General features: G+C 36.5%; 1 protein-coding gene across 4 annotated transcripts in view; it reads right to left on the bottom strand.

Annotated features, from left to right (window-relative positions):
- ACSS3 (acyl-CoA synthetase short chain family member 3) overlaps window positions 1-19,847 on the bottom strand; it is a 168,111-nt gene that overhangs the window by 75,976 nt on the left and 72,288 nt on the right. For all 4 annotated transcript variants that reach the window (XR_008390354.1, XR_005084340.2, XM_037158476.2 and 1 more), the window contains exons 6-7: window positions 18,058-18,138; window positions 17,882-17,977 (exon numbers count right to left, since the gene is read on the bottom strand). Coding sequence is in view for 2 of the 4 variants with exons in the window: in XM_037158476.2 (XP_037014371.2) it covers window positions 17,882-17,977; window positions 18,058-18,138 (177 nt within the window). In the remaining 2 variants the exon portion in view is untranslated. The remainder of the gene's footprint in view (window positions 1-17,881; window positions 17,978-18,057; window positions 18,139-19,847) is intronic.

The following is a 19,847-nucleotide window of genomic DNA, read 5'->3' on the forward strand; positions in this document are numbered from 1 at the left end:
ATGACCCTGCTCAAACATGAATTAACTATTGTACACATAAGACTGACTTCTCCCCAGTAAGTGAAACTGAACAGCAGAGAACAGGAGAGCAAAATTTGCATTATTTACTTATTTGTGAGTTTTGAAATATGAACCAAGCATGTATATAACCTCTTTCAAAAGTAGAATAGGGTTTTTGCTTGCTGAAATTCCTCTCTCTATCATTCGCATTAACTTGTACCACTTTGAAAACATTACTGCCGGTGTAAGGCTAGAAGGGGTGATGGCCCTGTGCCCTAGGACTCCCAGACCTAGACTTTGTGTTACTAAAGCAGGCTCCCTTTTAGGGAGGAAAGCTTATTTGCAAATATAATATGATGACTAAGAATTTCTAACAGACTGGCTTCCTTGACTATTTGCTAGAGATTTCCCAACATTCCACTGGCCTCGCCTGTGTGGATATGGTGCTTCCTCCCTCCCTTCATCCTATCCATGCCACCATCTAATCCAGTGATGATCAACCCTGGATATACATTAGAACTTCTTAGGATGCTTTTGAAAGGTATCAATGCCTAGTCCCCACTCCCAGAGATTCTAATCTAACTGGCCTTGAGTTGAGGCTGGGCACCATTATGGCTTATGTGTGCCCCAAATAACTCCAATCTGCAGCCAGGATTGAGCGCCAATGTGTCCTTAAACCCTAGACACTACCCACTGCTACATAATTTTCTGATACCTTGCTGCCTGGTTGCCCTAGTGGATGAGCCTAAAATTTAACACTAGCCTTCACTGGTTTTCTCTATCTGTTACAAATAAATGAACCAATCTAAATATTAATAACAATATACTAATAATTGCAATTTGATTATAGGGTGGGCATACACTGAGAAAATAATTTGGGAGAAGTACCTCATTGTCTCTCATTCTTTATGCCTTGATTTATAAGCCAGACCCAAGACTGGACATACAATACACATCATGAATCACAGGATGTAGAGTCCCGAATTAAAGTGCTGTTTGGACATCTTTGCCTGGTCTAGGAGCTCTTTCTGTATTTCCCAAACGCCTTTTAAAGCTATCATGCTCATCGGGGTGGGGGGTGGTCATCACTGCTCAAGAGAATTTTATCTTAACCTTTTAGATGGCAGATTCCTGACCTGATCTTCAGGGGAGTTCATGAATATTCTGAAAAATTGTTATGTGAATACATATTCATTTTCCTACTGAGAGAAGTCAATAGCTGTTGTCAGATCTGGAGAGTATTTCATAACCTAAAAGTTTCTAGGAATATGAGAGCCTACCAAAACACAGAATTCTCTTTAGTGTTTAGCTCTAAGAAACAACTTGGATGATGCTAAAATGCAGATGGAGCCGGTAGACGCAGACCCAGGCGCGAACAGGCCAAAAAATCTTCTTCAAAAAAATGCAGATGGATAGGCAGATCATAATATGTTATGTTTTTTCCTCTATAAGATGGATGACTCCTTAGTACAACCCTTTTAACCCACTTCCATCAAAGGGCTACCAAATAGACTCAACCAAAAACCCAGTGGTCAAGCTGGGGTCCCCGACTGACCTATCTTCTTCTCCCTCCTGCTAGTTGATTACACGAAATGGTCATTTTTGTAAATTAAAACTGGTCAAATATCAGTAATTTCACATGGTTTGAATGAATACTTTCTATAAGCTTTCTACTTTGACAATTTCTTTTTACTGTCTTCTGTAGTAAATACCAGAGTTGTAATTCCTGATGCAAGAGTCCTTCCCTTTCTTCCATAAAGAACATGCTTTGGCTTCCTGACCTGATGAGGTAAGACTTCTCCAAGGCTACAGCACCAAGATCCTTTCACAGATATTTATATATTAAAGATGAGTTTATCTTTAATAAACTCTAGATCTACCTCTTTGGTACAAACGTTCAGTGATAAGATGAATAAGATCTGAGCATCTAATATATAACATGGTGAAAATAGTTGATAACACTGCATTATATAATTCAAACCTTCTCACAGAGTAGAACGTGAATATTCTCACCAAAAGTAAATCATCATATAAACAAGTGGGATGACTGATGTTTTAATTAACTAGACAGGAGAAATGCTATTAAAATATATATATGTATAAAATCATCACGGTGTACTCTTTTAATATCCTACAATTTTACTTGTAAATTATACCTCAATAAAGCTGAAAACATTTTAAGAAAAACAGATCTAGCCCTTTTGCTTTGGTTCTTTCCCTGCTGTGAGTTGATCATATTGGGCCTCATGATGAGGCCTCTCCCAGTGGACAGGCCATTGCTTCCACCTCAGTCACAAGAGTCTACCTGCCCACTGAAGAGATGCTGAAGTCCGAAGTATGGATGACAAGTAAATGAAGCAGAGCACTGGAACTGGTAATTCTGCAGAGCCGGCACTGGGCTAATTAGAGGCTCTGACATATTTACCAGTCTCAGCAGTCACAGAGAGCATTTATCACTAAGAGAGTGGGTAGCTCATGGCTTCTAGCTTTCATCTCTGAATTCCTTCATGCTGATGTACAATAACTCCTCTACCCTGTACTAGAAGGACAAATTAACGTTTTCTTTATTCATAATGAATAATGAGACCTGGCTGTCAGCAGAGAAATTAAATGGCTTCTTGTTTTATTATAATCCCAGATTTCTGCCCAGAAACTAGCATGGGCTATTCCATATGCATGCTGCAATTCAACCTGAGGATGTCCAAAGCCTGGCTCCTCCATACCATCAAATGAATCCTTTACGTAAAACAGTCTTCAAACACACCCATTTCCCCATTTTAAAAGACAAAGCAGCCCTGGCTGGTGTAGCTCAGTGGATTGAGTGCGGGCCTGTGAACCAGAGTATCACGGTTCGATTCCCAGTCAGGGCACATGCCTGGGTTGCAGGCCAGTTCCCAGCAGGGGACACATAAGAGGCAACCATACATTGATATTTCTCTCCCACTCTTTCTCCTTCCCTTCCCCTTTCTTGAAAAATAAATAAATAAAATATTTTAAAAAAGACAAAGCAAATGCAATAAACCTTCCTATAAAATTGATCTCATAAAGGTAGCTAATGACACCTAATGTTCAAGCCTCTCCTCAGTTGTTGCCGGATGAGACCTCCCTCGGCAGCACTCAGCACTGCTGAACTCTCAACTTCGAACTCCTCCCCTCCTCTGGGGCTCCAGGCACCTGGCTTTTCTGATTCTCCTACTGCCTCTCCCATGTCTCATTCCCAACTTATACAGTATCCCTTTCTCAACCTCCACCTTTCTCTGTATCATCTCTGTAGTGGACTGAAATTGTGAACTTTTTTACATCTTTAATTCTAAAAGTTTTTATGAGCTTCAAACCTAGTTCCTAGCATCATGCAAATGTCTGAGGAGCACCTTTAAAATCAATGTTACCAAAATCAAAGTACTATTTGCCCCACCACAATAATTGCTGCCCTACTGTAATACTTCAGTTGATAACTGCCATTATATCAGTTGTCATAGCTGAAGGCATCACAGCTATGTTCAACTTCCTCTTTACCTTTATCTTACAATATCCACCTGAAACTCTAAACATCCTGCCTTCCCCTTTACTGGTCAGATCACTGGTTCTGACCATGTAGTTTGCACTTAACAGCTTCCCAACTGTTTGTTCCTAAAGTATAGCAAGAGACCATGAACTTTGGAGCCAGAAAACCTTGTTTCAAATCCTAGCTCTATCACTCTTGGGCCACTTGTAAAGTTATTTACTGTCTCCGATCATCAGTTTCTACAGCTGTAAGTAGGGACTCAAAATGCTGACCCTATGGCTTTGTGGTGAAAATTAAGACCCGTGTACAAGTGCTTAGAAGAGTTCCTGTTGCCAAATATTCTATCAGTAGTAGATGTTTTCATGACTTGTACTGTCTTATCCACAAAGTATCCTCTGCCTACCTAATCCTAACCTTCCTAATCTTAAGGAACTAGTGGACATATTTTTGGCCAGGGTGGCAACCCAACTTTGCCATTTACAAGGGGTATGATCTTAAGCAACTCACTTAATTTATTTCATCCTCATTTAGTTTCATCATAAAAAAATTGCATCCAAGGAGGCACAAAAATTGAAACTACAGTGTTTATCATAAGCCATAACTCACTGTAATTTCTGAAATTTTTTAGTATCTTCTATACAGAGTAAAAAAATCTCTTAGTCTTGATTTGTTTGCTTTCTATCCTCTACATTGATCTTAATTATTAGATATATTGTCTGCATTTTCACTGCAAGGAATGTATCTGATATTTATTCTGTTTCCATATCAGCCCCTAGCAAAATGTTGAGCTACAATAGGCACCAGTAAATATTATTGATGGAGCTGTGACAATAGCTGAACTTGCTTGCTCCAACATAAAACACAGGCACATAGATAAAAATAAACTAAAAAGTAGATATCTTTGAACAACTGGTTGTGTGAAAAAGAAATCTAAAAAATGCTGGCATCAGCTTTACAATGTTTCCCAATTGAGAAGATCACATTATATAGCCTAAAAGAGAGAAAAAACTGAGTCGTCATTTTTTTCATTTTATACATACAGAAAAGAACATTGCTGATATACTAGGTTTTTTAAAAAATCATTTTCCATTGCACAAAGGGGAAAACAAAGGACTACCATATGTGCCCACTGAGTTTACTAGTTACACACACTGTGACTACTACTCTTAAAATGAAGTAACATGTCCCTCTGCTTGAGAAAAGCAAACTTCTGTCCTTGAAAAACAGATAATCAAATTAAACAAAACAGGTCACCATAAATGATATTGCAAAACAACTACAATACAGACAGATAAAATTATGATGTTAAAATGAAGCCTGGGAGTAGCAAAGAAGTCAGAGGGCCCTTGTGTGGAAAATACGCTGTAGGGCGACTTCATGGAGATGACAGATTTGGTGCAGCACGCGCAGCAGCATCCACAGAAGGGGGTGACATGGGCACTAAAGATACATCAGGGATAATTTAACAGGAGTGTCCAGTACAAAACAATGTGGAAGCAGGCTTTATCCTCAGTATTCCGAAACATGGGATTTTCATGCATAGGAATGGTTTAAAGTTATGTCTGTGAATATAAAATGATACTAATTACTCACGTTCTGCAAATATATATATAATATGTGTATATAAATAATGCTGTCATATTTTAATAAATATACACAAATATATTTCTTCAGAGTTCAGACTAATGTCACATACATTATCTTATCTGACTCCTATTCAATAGAGGAGAGTAGAGCTAATTTTTACACTAATTGTTTATAAGGAGAGAAAAGACAGGGTTATATTTGTCTTTTTCTGGTTGGCTTACTTTACTTAGCATAATGTTCTCCAGACCCATCCATATTGTCAGGAAGGGTAAAATTTTCTTCTTTGTTAGAGCTGAGTAGTATTCCACTGTGTCAATGCCCCTGAGTCGTTTTATCCACTCATCTACTGATCAACATTCGGGCTGCTTCTGTGTCTTGGCTGCCATGAACATACGGTGTTTAGCTTCTATGGAATTAAAATTTTCAGTTTCTTTGGATATATTCTTAGAAGTGAGAATGCTGGGTCAAAATATATTTGTGTGTATACATATACAGTGTAAAAACTCTAAATGATAGAGCCCATCAAAAAATAAAAGTAAGTCCGAGCTGGGAGGCTGAGATGGTTGGCGCACCACACACACTGAAAAGTTGCAGGTTCCATCCCAGGTCAGGGCACATATGGGAGGCAACCACTCGATGCCTTTCTCTCTCTCTCTTAAATTAATAAAACACATCCTCCTTGGATGAGGAAATACATAAATAAATAAGGAGTTAGGAATGTTTGGATAATGGTGAGCCATGAAATATATCGTGCTATATAAGACCACTCTTATTTCATTCACAAGTTCTACTGTAAAGGAACAGATTCATTAGGGAAGAGACCACCGAGTTATTTTCTACATTTGCTGCTCCAAATTCTTCAAAGTTGGTAGCAGCAGGATCAACACATCCCTGTGTGCCCATTCCTTTGCCCGATGCTTCAGAAAGAATGAATGGGCTCCAAAGGGAGCCTCTCTAGTGCTGCTATGGCTGCTTCTGAGTTGTGAAGACAAACAGACTTTGAAAGAAGAAATGTCAAGTACCTGAAAGTTCAGCCTTTACAGTGACTGGATCACATGGGAATGAGTGGTTTCTATTGTAGAATTTTATTCTTAAAAAAATAAATCCATACTTTTAAATAACAGCGTATAATAATATTTATTGCATTATTATATTCTTGCAACTATTCTAAAGAATTTCATGGATTAACCAATTTAATGCCACATAAGAGAAGTACAATTAATACTGATATTTATAAATGAGAAAACTGAGGTTGAGAGCAATTAAGTACCTTGTCTGAGGCCAAACAACATGTAGACATTTCAGCAATCACAGTATAGAAGTCTTAAATGCTATTCTTCCTCTCAGACATTAAAATTTTCACTAATTAGAATGAAAACTTTCTTCACTAAATGCATTTGAAGAGTCAGCTGCAGTCACTATGAAAGGAAATTGGAAGAAATTTCAGAGTTAAAAAAATTAAAGCATGTTATCAAATAATGTATTTATTCTAGAAATAGAACAATGGACTCGGAGCAGTTTCACAGAATTACAGAACTGGGAGAACACCCCTCTGGTTTCCAGTGAAGAAATGGATTCCAGAAGAGGTTGAGTTGGTTTGCCTAAGGTTATATAGGGAGGTAAAGGCAAAGCAAGATAAGTAACATGTATATTCTCCTTTCTGGTCCAGTGACTATACTCCTACACCACAGTTCAGAATCTCAAATCTTCTACTTCCTTTAGCTAATTTATTGCCCAAGAAGGCAGACTGCAGTACATGTCTTCAAAGGTAATTGTTGAATTATTAACAGACAGCCATCTGCCCTAGTTAATCTAGTCAGCATACTCTGAAGAGATTATTAAAATGCTCTGCTACTATGAAATTAACAATTTGTGAAATGCAAATAAATGTATTAATAAAATGAGAGCATGCTTTCATTCCTTGAGGACTTTCAAAGAGATTATTGTTACATAAAAAATGATATCTACCATATCAAGATCAAGTATCCCAACCAGTTTATGACTTGATGTCAAGCTAGACTGAAGGTGACAGGCAACTAATTCATTTCATTCTAGGCAATAACTTAACCAAACAACAGTAAGCTGATTTCTTTTATAAATTTAACATAAAATCTATTTTCTTTTTGTGTTATTTTTATATACAAGCAGTTTTACATCATTTTTACCCAGGCTCTTACTGAGGAATAATGAGCAAATAAAAATTGGGTGTATTTAGATATAATTGGCTGTATTTAGGTGTATTTGCTAATATATGTACCTTGTGAAATAATCACCACAATCAAGTTTAGTTAATGCATTCATCACCACATAGTTACTGTTTTTTTTCTTTTTGTGTGTGATGAGAACACTCACAATCTACCCTTAGAAAATTTCAACTATATGATACACTATTGTTAACTATATCACATTACCATACATTAGATCTTCATAATTTATTCACCTGGAATAACTGAAACTTCATATATTTTGGCCAATATCTTTCCAGCCAACAGCAAAAGAATCAGAAAAGTGCACATTCTTCTCAAGAGCATATAAAACATTTTCCAGGATAGATTACATGTTAGATCATGAAACAAGTCCTAAATTTTAGAAAATAAAAATAATTCCAACTATCTCTTCTGACCACATGCAGTTAGACAAGAAATCAGTCATAGTAGGAAAACAGAAAAATTCATATGCATGTGAAAATGAACACACTCTTTAAAAACTATTGGGTCAATAAGGAAATCACAGGGGAATTTTAAAAGTACCTCAAGACATTAAAATGAAAATACAACATACCAAAACTAGGGGATGCAACAAAAGCAATACAGAAAGGAAAGTTGATACCAATAAATGCTAACATTAAAAAATTATCTCAAATAAATGAACTAATTTTATACCTCAAGGAACTAGAAAGACAACTAAGACCAAAGTTTGCAGAAAGAAGAAAATAATAAACATTAGATGAGAAATAAATCAGAGAATAAAAACCAATGGAAAAAATTCAAACTGAGTTGTTTTCTTAAGAAAATAAAATCTGCAAACCATTACCTAGACTAACTAGGAAAGAAGAGAAAAGCCTCAAAAAATAATATCAAAGATAAATGAAAGGACAATATAATGGATACCTCAGAAATAAAATGAAAAGATCATAAGGGATTACAGTAAGAAGAAGTTTGGCAAGTAAACTGAATTTTACTTGTTTATTTTGCTCACCACACCATTGCCATTATGGGAGCCTGGGTTCCAGTATCATGAAATTGAAACAAGATATACATTTGTACATTGGCAACCAAGTGAAGATAAGAAGAAAGCTGGGGCCCAGGAGGATTTGTTCACCTTTGGCATGTTACATTTTGACTCTATTTGGCAGGGTTATTGAAAAAGGAGGGTTATTGAAAAACACAAAATAGAAGAGAGAAGCCAGAAGGCATATCTGTATATGATCACACACCAACACACATAAGTGCCCACACATACCTGCCACTTTCCCAAATTTGTATAGACAGTAAGGTTCCTATATTAAAGTATTGTTGCATTCCTCCTCTTTGTCAAAACCAAAAGTAAATCTTTGCTTATAAAAATATATAAACTATTAAACTATTACTTAAGTTGTTCATGAAGTTCTCTGGTAAAGAGAAAATTGAGTTACTTTTTATGTAATGTCTTTACATCAAAATCAACAAGAAGCATAGAGGCTGATAACTAATACTGAGCAAAAATTAACTTGTTTCCTTCCCTTGCAGAGTTCAGAGCAGGGAGAGACAAATAAGCAAACGAGGCATCCTACAAACAAACGTGCAACTAGAACAGTGATGGAACTAAGAAGGAAAAAGCCAAAGTGCTTAAGAGATACAGTGAGACACTATGAGGATATTTGACCTACTCAGAGAGGTCAAGGAGGGCTTCCTTGGGAAAGCGACATTGAGCTGAGATCTAAAAAATAAGAGGAATACATTTCAGGCAATAAGTGGGCACATTCCCGTAGCAGGGATGAGCATTAAGAATAACTTCAGAAAAATAGGATTCTGGTGTGTCTTCTAGAAGGGAAGTGAATGATTAAGAGGGAGAAAATGGTCAACTTTCAAAGGTGGAGGAACCAAGTGTGGAGATAAGGTCTGAAAATGTTCATGGATTTGGAAAACTAGCGCTCACTGGGGGTACCAGCAAAAGCTGTTATTATGGACTGACTGTGATAGAGGCCAGTTGAAGGGGAATGCAGGGCTCCACATTAGAAACAGAGCTACTGGGTGCGGGCATGCCCTCAGGAGTTGTAACTACAGGGGAGGAGGGAATCAAAGATTTTTGTGTTTTTTTAAAGTTGTCATTGTTTTAATGAGAGAAATAGAAATATGCTTAAAATCTGGTAATTATCAGGAAGCTAAAGACAAAGCAGACAATTAAGATTTCCAATATATTTTACCATGCAGATGTAGTGACATATGTCCTCTTAGGGCAGAAAAAAACCCTTATTTAAATATTCATTGTATGCTTTCATGTTGAAACATAGATTGTTTTAAGTGGCTACCTTTTGTGTATCTAGAAGTTAAACTGAATATCCAACTTTGTTACAACCATCTTCAAAGTTTTTTCAAGTTATAGATTTGTATGAAATTAGAGAATATAAATATTTTACTTTTGCAGAGGAAAAAGATTAATTTCTTACTTATTTGTAATATGCCATCATCCATTTACATTCAATAAAAGATATATTTTATTAACTTATGTTGCACTCCAGGTGGTTTTAACACATAAATGAAATGCTAATCTCCTAGCACTTCAGAACATCAACTTTTGTTAAGTGATTCAAAATTCATCATTAAGAAAAAATATATAATTAATTTGCGTCTCTCTGATAGCTAGCGATATTGAGCATCTTTTCATGTGTCTCTGGATCCTCTGTATGTCCTCCGTGGAGAAGTGTCTGTTCAAGTCCTTTTCCCATTTTTTAATTGGGTTGCTTGTCTTCTTAGAGCAAAGTTGTGTGAGTTCTCTGTATATTTTGGAGATTAAACCATTGTATGAGGTATCATTGGCAAATATGTTTTCCCAAACAGTTGGTTCTCTTTTTATCCTAATACTGTTTTCTTTAGCCATGCAGAAGCTTTTTATTTTGATGAGATCCCATTTGTTTATTCTTTCCTTTATGTCCCTTGCTCTAGGGGACATATCAGTAAAAATGTTGCTGTGTGAAATATCTGAGATTTTCCTGCCAATGTTCTCCTCTAGGATTTTAATGGTGTCATGGCTTATATGCACACCAATGTTCATAGCAGCATAATTTACAATAGCCAAGAGTTAGAAGCAACCTAGATGTCCATCAATAAATGAATGGATTCAAAAACTGTGATACATATACACAATGGAATTCTATGCAGCAGAAAGAAAGAAGGAGCTCCTACCCTTTGCAACAGCATGGATGGAACTGGAAAGCATTATGCTGAGTTAAATAGGCCAGGTGTTGAAAGACAAATACCATATGATCTCACCTTTAACAGGAAGCTAAACAACAAAACAAACAAGCAAGCAAAATATGACCAAAGACGCTGAAATACAGAACAGGCTGACAGGGACCAGAGGGGAGAAGGGAGAGAATTTAAGGGGAAAAGAGGAAGGATTCACAGGAACAAGTATGAAGGACACATGGACAAAAACTAAGGTGGGGGGGAGAAATGGGAGGGAGGTGGGAAGCACTGGGGGGGTGGGCTCAGATAGGAGTATAAGACAGAAAACTGTACTTGAACAATAATTAAATAAATTAAAAAATATATATGTATAAAATAAAAAGCAAAACAACAACAAAAAATAAAACCTGTTCACACTCACTAAAAAAAAGAATTCCTATCAAAACTCCAGCAAGACTTTAAATATATATATAAAATTATAGACACCAATTTACCATCTACCTCACATTATAGGTTAAAATGTTATAGTTTATAATATGAAAATAAAATTTTGACCACACTGAGATGCATATAACTTTATTTCTCTTTAGAAAAGCTAATGTGAACATGATTTGCTAAATTATTCTTTTCACTATATAAAGAATATAAATTTTATTACTTTATAGAAAGCTTTAGCTTCCTAAATAATAAATACTATAATACAAAAAATATTAATAAATGTTAATTTTGTAATTCACCTATAGTTGGGGCACAAGTAGGACAGTTATTTTGTGGAGAATATGTTTTTTTTCACTTGCTGGCCTAGTGACAAGTTAGAACATTTAGTTTAGTTTTGTTTTAATTAAACAATCAGGCACATTTTCCTCTTCTATTTTGCATGCTCAAGTTGTCAATTAACCCTCTTAGGAATGGTTCATTTACACAACCAGTTTTATCTACCTCCTGGAAGACACTGTGACAGGCACGGGGGGCACACAAATCACAACCATTGTCTGCTCTCAACTATTTCACAGTACCTCAGCACTGTATGTGCAAGATGAGAAGAGTCTAGATGATATAATGGAAGTATAAAGAACACTTCAATCAGCCTGAAGAAAGCAAAGAAAGTATCAGAGAGGAAGCAAATTTAAGTTGGCCCCTTAAGAAAAAAGATCACTCTGCTTTGTGATTAGAACAGAAGTGGAATTTTAGTAGCAGGAACAATTTAATCACTTGCAGTTCTGTTCATTAAGTGCCGGAATGACAGGGATGTTAGGTTTGGAAGCTGAGTCAGAGACCAGGAGCCAGAGACAAAATGTTAAGTGTGGGCAAGACACAGGAGATTTTGGATCATTTGTATCATAATTCAAATGAGTTTGAATTATGTTCCTTAAGAGACAGGAATTCCTTGAAGGGTTTTTATTTCTTAATTAAATGTTCTATATGAGGCAATTGTCAATTTACAGGCAATTGTAAGAAATAACACCAATAAACCATATACCCTTTACCCAGTTCTTTAAAAGTTTTTATTTTTGAATTACAGTTTATATTCAATATAATTCTGTATTAGTTTCAGGTGCACAACATAGTGGTTAGGCAATTTACAAAGTGTTCCCCCTGATATTTCTAGTACCCAGTGGCACCATGCATAGTTATTACAATATTACTGACTGCATTCCATATGCTGTACTTTACACCCCCTCCTTTACCCAGTTTTTCATCTTGCAAAACTATAGCTTAATATCATAATCAGGATATTGATATAGTCAACCTACAGAACAATTCCATTTCCACAAAAATCCCTCATGTTGCCTATTTTCAGTCACAGTTTATTGCTAGTATATAGAAATACAATTGCAATGTGTGTGTTTATCTTGTATCCCAAGATCTGCGTGAACTAATTTACTATAGAACTGTTGTATGTTCCATAATGTTCTACACAGGTTATTATGTTCATCTTCAAATAGAGACAATTTTATTTTCTTTTTGTAAGTTTTCGTTTCTGTTTTTGTTTCTACACATTGCTTTATCAAACTGGCTAGAAGATCTAGAAATAAGTGAAAAAGAGTGCTGAGCAGACATCCTTGTCCCATTCTCAGACATGGAGAGAAGTATTAGTCTTTCACCAACAAGTGTTAGCCAACAGCCATTCTTTTATTGGAGACCTACTAGTAACATATTATCTAAGCTTTTCTTCATCTTGAGAATATCTTTACATCTCCTACATCCCTGAAGCATAATTTGGCTAGATATAAGATTCCGAATTGATAGTTCTTTTCCTACTACATTTGAAAAATATGTCACTTGCCTCCAATCTCCCTAGCCTCCAATGAAAAATTCTCTCACAAATGTTTTTTTCCCCTTTAACAGATTAGGTATCTTTTCTCTCTTTCTACTTTCAAGATTAGTTTTTTTAAAGATTTTACTTATTTTAGAGAGGTAAAGGGAGGGAGAAAGAGAGGGAGAGAAACATCCAATTCACTGTCCTTTCTTCTGTTCCTTCCGTTCTGTTACTGAGCCTACTGATGAGATTTTTATTTGGGTCATTCTAACTTTCATTTTAAAAATTTCCATATGGTTTTCTTTAGAGCTTCTCTGTCCTTGGTAGGACTTTCTATTTCTCCCTTTGTTTCAAAAACATTCATGACAAATTGTTGACAGGTTGTTAACATACCTGCTTTAACATTTTTGTCAGGTAAGTCTAACATCTTTGTCATCTCAGTGTTGGCATCTATCAATTGTCTTTTCTCAGGCAGCTTGAAATTCTTCTAGGTCTTGGTGTGAGGGGCAAATCTTAAATATTTTTCATCAAATCTTAGCCATTTTGTGTATTATATTATGAGATGGTCTCATATGTAAGTCTTCTGTTTCCGATTATTTAAGTTGATTGTACTCTACCAAGAAAGAGATACAGAAAAAAAAACAGGTTCCTCATTTGGCCTCCATTGATGCCCATTTGGAAGGATGTTCCTTATTACTGCTCAGTGGGTTCCAGCTCCAACTGATACCTCCCTGGCTGGGTGAAGTAAGACTGTCTTGTTACTGCTGCCCAGATGGCCTCCACTGACACCACAAGGAAGGAGTAGGTGGCCTTGTTATCGACAACGAAAATGCTAACTCTACTGGGCCTCTACTGACACTACTCCAGTGCAGAGTTGGAAGGGTGTGTCATTACTCAAGAGTGGGCATAGGAGTCCAGCTCCTTATATGAGCTCTACTGTAGCTATAGATTCTGAGGGTCCTCAGTATCACCTAACAGAGATGAAAGTCTCGGCTCCCTAGTCCACCTGTTCTGCCACAACCTTTGTGGGAAGAGGAGGGTCATGGTGTCTTCTTACTGCCTGACAATTGTGGAAATCTAATCTACCCACTTGACCTTTGCTGTTGGGACTGGGAGTAGGTCCATGGATTTTTTTGTGATGTCTGTCTGGAGAAGAATGATCTAAAAGTTACATCTTGCTTAGGCTTCTTTCTTTCAACTCCTTTGGCCTAAAAGATAAAGGGTTTTTCATATTTACTTTTGACTGCATTTGTTGGCATTTCTAGATTGTCAGCTTCTTCAGTAACAAATCCAGGATAAATGAGGAGAAAATAAAACCCAGGGTCTCATTGCCAAGCTTTTCATTGGCCCCCAAGGTCCCTAAAGCTAGTTTTCCTTCTTCACTCCATGTTTTGGTCTTCTATTTGTTTTAGACATAATGCTTGAGATATTTAGTTCTACCTGAGAAAGGAATAAGAAAATGTATGTCATCACTATCTATCTTCCTGCAAGCAGAACTCAACCCTCTGAAAGATTTTAAATAACAGAGTTCTATGTGGGTCTTTGCATTTTGGACAGATAACTGTACATGAGGAGAGCTAAGAAACTGCAGTTAGGGTAGAAATGGTTCCGGGGGGAGTGACATAAAAGGTAGAGGCATTTGTTAGAATGTGCTCTAGACCAGTTATCTGATGACAATCAAGAACACACAAATCAGATCAGACACCCAAACATGGAATGAACCACCAATTAACATAACATACTTGTACGTACCAGCTTAATATCAGCCTTGACTATATGGAGGGAGGGATGAAAAAACAGAACATTTTATAGGTATTAAAATGGAGATTCAACAGCATGTAATGACCAGTAGAGTATGATATATTAAGATAATAAAGTTAAAATCATTACCAGATTCTTATTTTGCAGGTCGGAGTGGATACAGGTGACATTAACTAAACTACAGAATACATTTTAAAAATGCATTGCAGGGAAGAGTGGAGGTGATGAGTTCAGTGCATATCAATTTGAACCTTCTGAAGACATCTAACGAGTTGGTTCTCAGCAGAAAGGTCAGACACAGATGGGTTGGAGCCTTGGTTATTAGTAATGCTCATGTCCGACTGCATGAAGATTAACAAGGACATATAAGTAGATGGAGAAAAGTAGATGAAGAACCAGATGCTACTAAACCCCAATGTTTAGGACCAAAGTAAGAAAAAGCAAGACAGCGAAAGGAGGACAAGCTGTCAAAAAGTTAGAGTCCAATTTGGTTCCACAAGCACTTAGTGTGTGCCATGCAGTGTGCTAAGCAACTAGTTTTTGAGGCCTTCACCCTCTATGATATATAAACAGATAATTTCAGTACAGTGTGGTCCACTCAGCAGCAGATGTATGCTCAGGGGAAAATTGAACCATGGAATTGGGCACTGAGTACAGCCAAAGACTGTGAGAGGAACCTTTTGAGAAATGATAACATACAGAGTCTTCAAGGAGAGTAAGAATTAAATAAGAAAAAAAAAAACCAGGGAAAGTCATGTAAGACAAAAGAAACAGCATGAACAATAGCAAAAGGGCACGGAGTACAAGAGGACAAAAACTACCTGCAAGACAGTTAGGGTTGATGACACTGAGAGGAAAGAAAATCAGATCGAAGAGGCCCTTTGACTTATGAAGTCACTGTTGGCTTCTGCTACAGCAGCCTCTATGAAGTGAGGTGGACAGAAATTGGGCTACAGTGGAATGAAGAGTACCTGGAAGGGTGTGTTTAGACAGTGTAGGTAGAATGTTTTTCCAAGAAGCTTAGTGAAGAAGAAAATAAAGATGAGATAGCTAGAAGTGGGAAAGGGTCTAAAAGGCTTGGATTTGTGATCACAGAGAATTTAGTATGTTTACAAGTCATAGGAAAGAAATCAGAGTGCAGAGAAAGGGTTTATGAATGTAGCTCACTTCATTCATTCTTCTGCAAAACAAATACTTAAATACCCTGTTCTTGAGCACATCATTCTAAGATAATGACACATACCAAGCCCCTTTCATTGTGTTAAGATCATGTTTTAAATAAACTTGAGAAATAATAAAAGAACAATAGTATATGCAAAAAAATTACATGCACTTCAGATCTAAAGGTAGCTTAATGCTTATAAATGTAATGACACCTTTGGCTGCCACACTTATGTTAGCGATACCACAAGTCATTATAAGCATTTGGTGTAGAAGTTTTTGTTTTTGCTTTTGTTTTTTTACTTCAGGGGAAATGATTATTTTAATAAACATTCTTTGTATAACTTCAGCATGGAACAGATTTGTTGAGATTATTTTATGTTTTAATTATTATACACAATGCATATTAAGTCTGCAAAGTACAAACCTAAGTACAAGATACAAAGTACTGTGAGGTGGCTTATGGTGTCAAAGTCTGACTTAATATCTGAAACCATTCAGAAACAGAAAATCAGCAGGTAAAAATGAAGGAACACTCGTGTCTTCAAAGGGTAACTGGGAGAACTCCACCAAGGTAGACAATAGTCTCTAATTTTTTTCAAAATCATATACGTTGCAGAATTTTAATGGCGTAAAGAACTTTGACATTGTCTAATACTGTTACCCACCCCCCAGACGTAAAATTCCCTTTTTTCACATCCCTTGCCTGATGTCGAGAAACTTTAATGAAAGAGAGCCTTTTCTTTGGGAGGTTGCCTATTTGACCTCTGGATAGTTACATTTGTCTCTGACTATTCCCCCAATATTGGTCTCTGTAACTGTGCATTACTACACTATTTCCTTTATACGTAACAATTGTTTTTTAAATTTTTTATTAAACTTATTGGGGTGACGTTGGTTGATAGGATCATGTAGTTTCAAGTGCACATTTCTGTGATATGCAATCTATATATTGCACTGTGTGCCCACAAAGTCAAACCATCTTTTGTCCCATGTATTTGGCCCCTCCACCCCTTACCACTTCCCTACCCCCTTTCCTCTGGTAACCACCACACTGCTATCTGTGTCCACGAGTTTCAGTTTTATAGCCCACACACGAGTGAAATCATATGGTACTTAGCTTTTCCTGACTGACTTATTTCTCTTAGCACAATATTCTCAAAGTTTGCAATGATTTAAACACCAAAAAATACTAAACACATATGCATACAAAATGTATTATCTTTCAGACTAACCATTCACAAATTCATTCCTTGCTCACACGACTAGTCCCCTTATTCCAGATGCTTTCTAATAAGTTAATTATTTTTCCTCCTCCCCATGAAACTGAACACAAATTTCCAAATGTGAAAGAATAAAATAAGGTTATAACATTGTATATGTTTTTTTAAGCAATCCTAACCTACCAACATTTTATGTTTGAACTATGGACAATTATAATATACAGGGGCTTAACCACATAAACTGCAACTAATTCAAGTTCCCCACACTTCATTTCTGCAATTATTTTTAACATAAAAATGAGATTAAATATTTTTATATTTTTCTATCTTATGCTTTTTGTACCAAAAGTCTGATTTTGTTTTCAGCATTAGTTTGGTAAACTACTGTTTGCTGCCCCTCTAAAATTTTGGCCTCCGACAACTCTGATAGGTGTGTTTTAAGTATTCACACAGGACATTGGTAAAGTTAAACAGAAGGAGCACGTGCGCAAAACTTTCTAGCACACACACAGAAATTTATTCCTGGGAGACTTTAATCAGCCCGCAATTCCCTTCCCTATACATATACCATCATCAGAAACCACCAAAAACATCCAGCTAAACTCAACACGACATACATTTGGAAACTCATTAATTCCATAAGAACACGAAAAGGCCAATCTATGTTGTTTTATGATAACGATTTTCTTTATTAAGATTCTAAAATCAGTATCAGTGTGATATTTTCTAGAAATCTGTTAGGGATACACATCAAACATTTAGTGCGTGCTTCTCAGAATATAATTTTTGTGGCATGTTCAACAAATTTACTCAGCTGGCTGTTATTTTCTATATATTCCCTTCTCTTTGAAATCATATTTTTAACTGGGAAAAGAAAAATATATAAAAATGTCCCTTCTTCCCATTCTCATTTTTCTATTCTTACTTAGAACTACTTCCCAAACTGTTCCAGTTAAATAACTATTATTTATATGCTGTATTAATTTTATTTTATTACCTCATATAAAACTGTTGTGTTCCCATGAAGAAGAGGTCCATAACAGATATAGGAATGTCCAACAACCCAGCCTAAGTCAGAAGCGGCCCACCACACCTGGAAAATAAGAGGATAATAAAATGCGTACATCTGAGTCAGAGAAATGTCATGTAAAGTGGATTTAAAGCCATGATTACCTCTCCAGGTTTAAGTCCATATATAGAAGACATTGTCCAGTTCAGCATTACGGCGTAGCCCCCAGTGGGTCTAACCACACCCTAGAGGAGAGGAAAGTAAAGCTAAAGTCATTACACAATGTGTTAGAAGATTCTCTGCCTTCCAACTATCTACATGAAGAAGTTTCTGTTTAAAGTATCTTATATTTTATAAACTACACATTACTTCTATATAATTATATCAGAATCATTATTTCTTTGGCTCCTCCAGGAATAAACACAAAATAACGTGCCCACATCAACCCCGTTGCAGAACCCATTCTCACAGATGGCTCTTGACCTTCTGTGGAAAACTTATAATTTCACAGAATCACATGCAATAAAAACTTGTTCCAGTGGTAACATAAATTAACAGCATTACATTTTCAGACATATTTCCAGAACAAAAATGGAAACACAAAATTAAGTACATAGAAAGGTCAAAGGTAGCTGTATGTTATACAGACTAACATAAGGTTGTCTATTCCTTAATATTTTTACATATTAGTATGCTTAGAAGAAACAAAGTCATATTCTAACTGGAGCCTCATTACAATGCTGCCCTGGGAGTCATGCTAGTCCAGTTCCTGAGCTGAGCAATTCTGCACTGACGAATTATGCAACCCTGAGGAATCAGTCCTGATGCGTTGGATCTAAGGCTGACAGATTTGCCTTATATTACGTTTTGGGCAAAAGTAGAGATTGTTACCCCAGCTGGGTGGCTCAATCTGTTGGAGCATCACCCCAGACACCCATACATTGGTAGTTTGATTCCTGGTCAGGGCACATATGTAGGTTGCAGATTCGATTCGACCTCTGGTCAGGGTGCGTGGGGGAGGCAACAGATTAATGTTTCTCTCTCACATTGATGTTTCAGTGTTTCTCTCTTTCTCTCCTGTCCTCACTCTCTAAAATCAATAAACATATCCTTGGGTAAGGATTAAAAACAAGTAGGAATTGTTACATCACATTACTACAGCTTCCATGAATCAGTTTCTAGCAGCTATCTACAACATTGAACATATTCAACTTCAATGCAGGATTCATACTTGAAAACTGCACAAAAAGTCATGATAAATAAGAACTGATGGCAAATATAATAATTAATTTTCTTTATTGCTTCACTATAAACATTAATCAGCATTGGCTCGAAAAGACTTGATATCCTTACTTAAAGGAGGAAGGTGAATTCTTGCTAAGAAATATTCAATATGTCACTCAAATATATTTTGAAGCATTATTTTAATAGAGAATAATTATTGTGCAGAAAATAATTATTTTACCTAAAAGGGCAAACACAGCCCTAGTGACTAAATGTGCTAGCAGTTGTACCTCCTTGGCATAGCTCTGCAACTGTAACATACACAAATCAGTGGAATAAAAAAGAAATTGACTTTCTGCTAGTTACTAAAATTTCTTCTCTCCTCGGGTACCACTGATAAAACATGGATATCAAGCTGCGGAACACATTTTATCTACCAGCAGCAACACCTGGTCCCTTAGCAAACACCCCACACAGCTTCGCTGGCATTTGACAGCCACTTTCTGGGTTGTATGACATAGTTAGCATGCAGCTGGCTCTCTTGATCACTTTGGGAGCAGTAGAAATGAGTCTGCTGCCAGTAAGTTTCACACATGCATCTTTCCATGTGAGTGGGGTGGCTTTTTCCTAGTATATTGAGTATTATCTTTCAGGTACTTGGCTAATTCCTTTGTCCATTTGAGAAGGTCTTTTTCTATGATTTAATACCTTGATGAATATGCTATTAATT

Source organism: Artibeus jamaicensis, unplaced genomic scaffold (assembly GCF_021234435.1).
Source record: "Artibeus jamaicensis isolate MK-2021 breed Jamaican fruit bat unplaced genomic scaffold, CSHL_Jam_final scaffold_584, whole genome shotgun sequence".
Classification (NCBI taxonomy): Eukaryota; Metazoa; Chordata; class Mammalia; order Chiroptera; family Phyllostomidae; genus Artibeus; species Artibeus jamaicensis.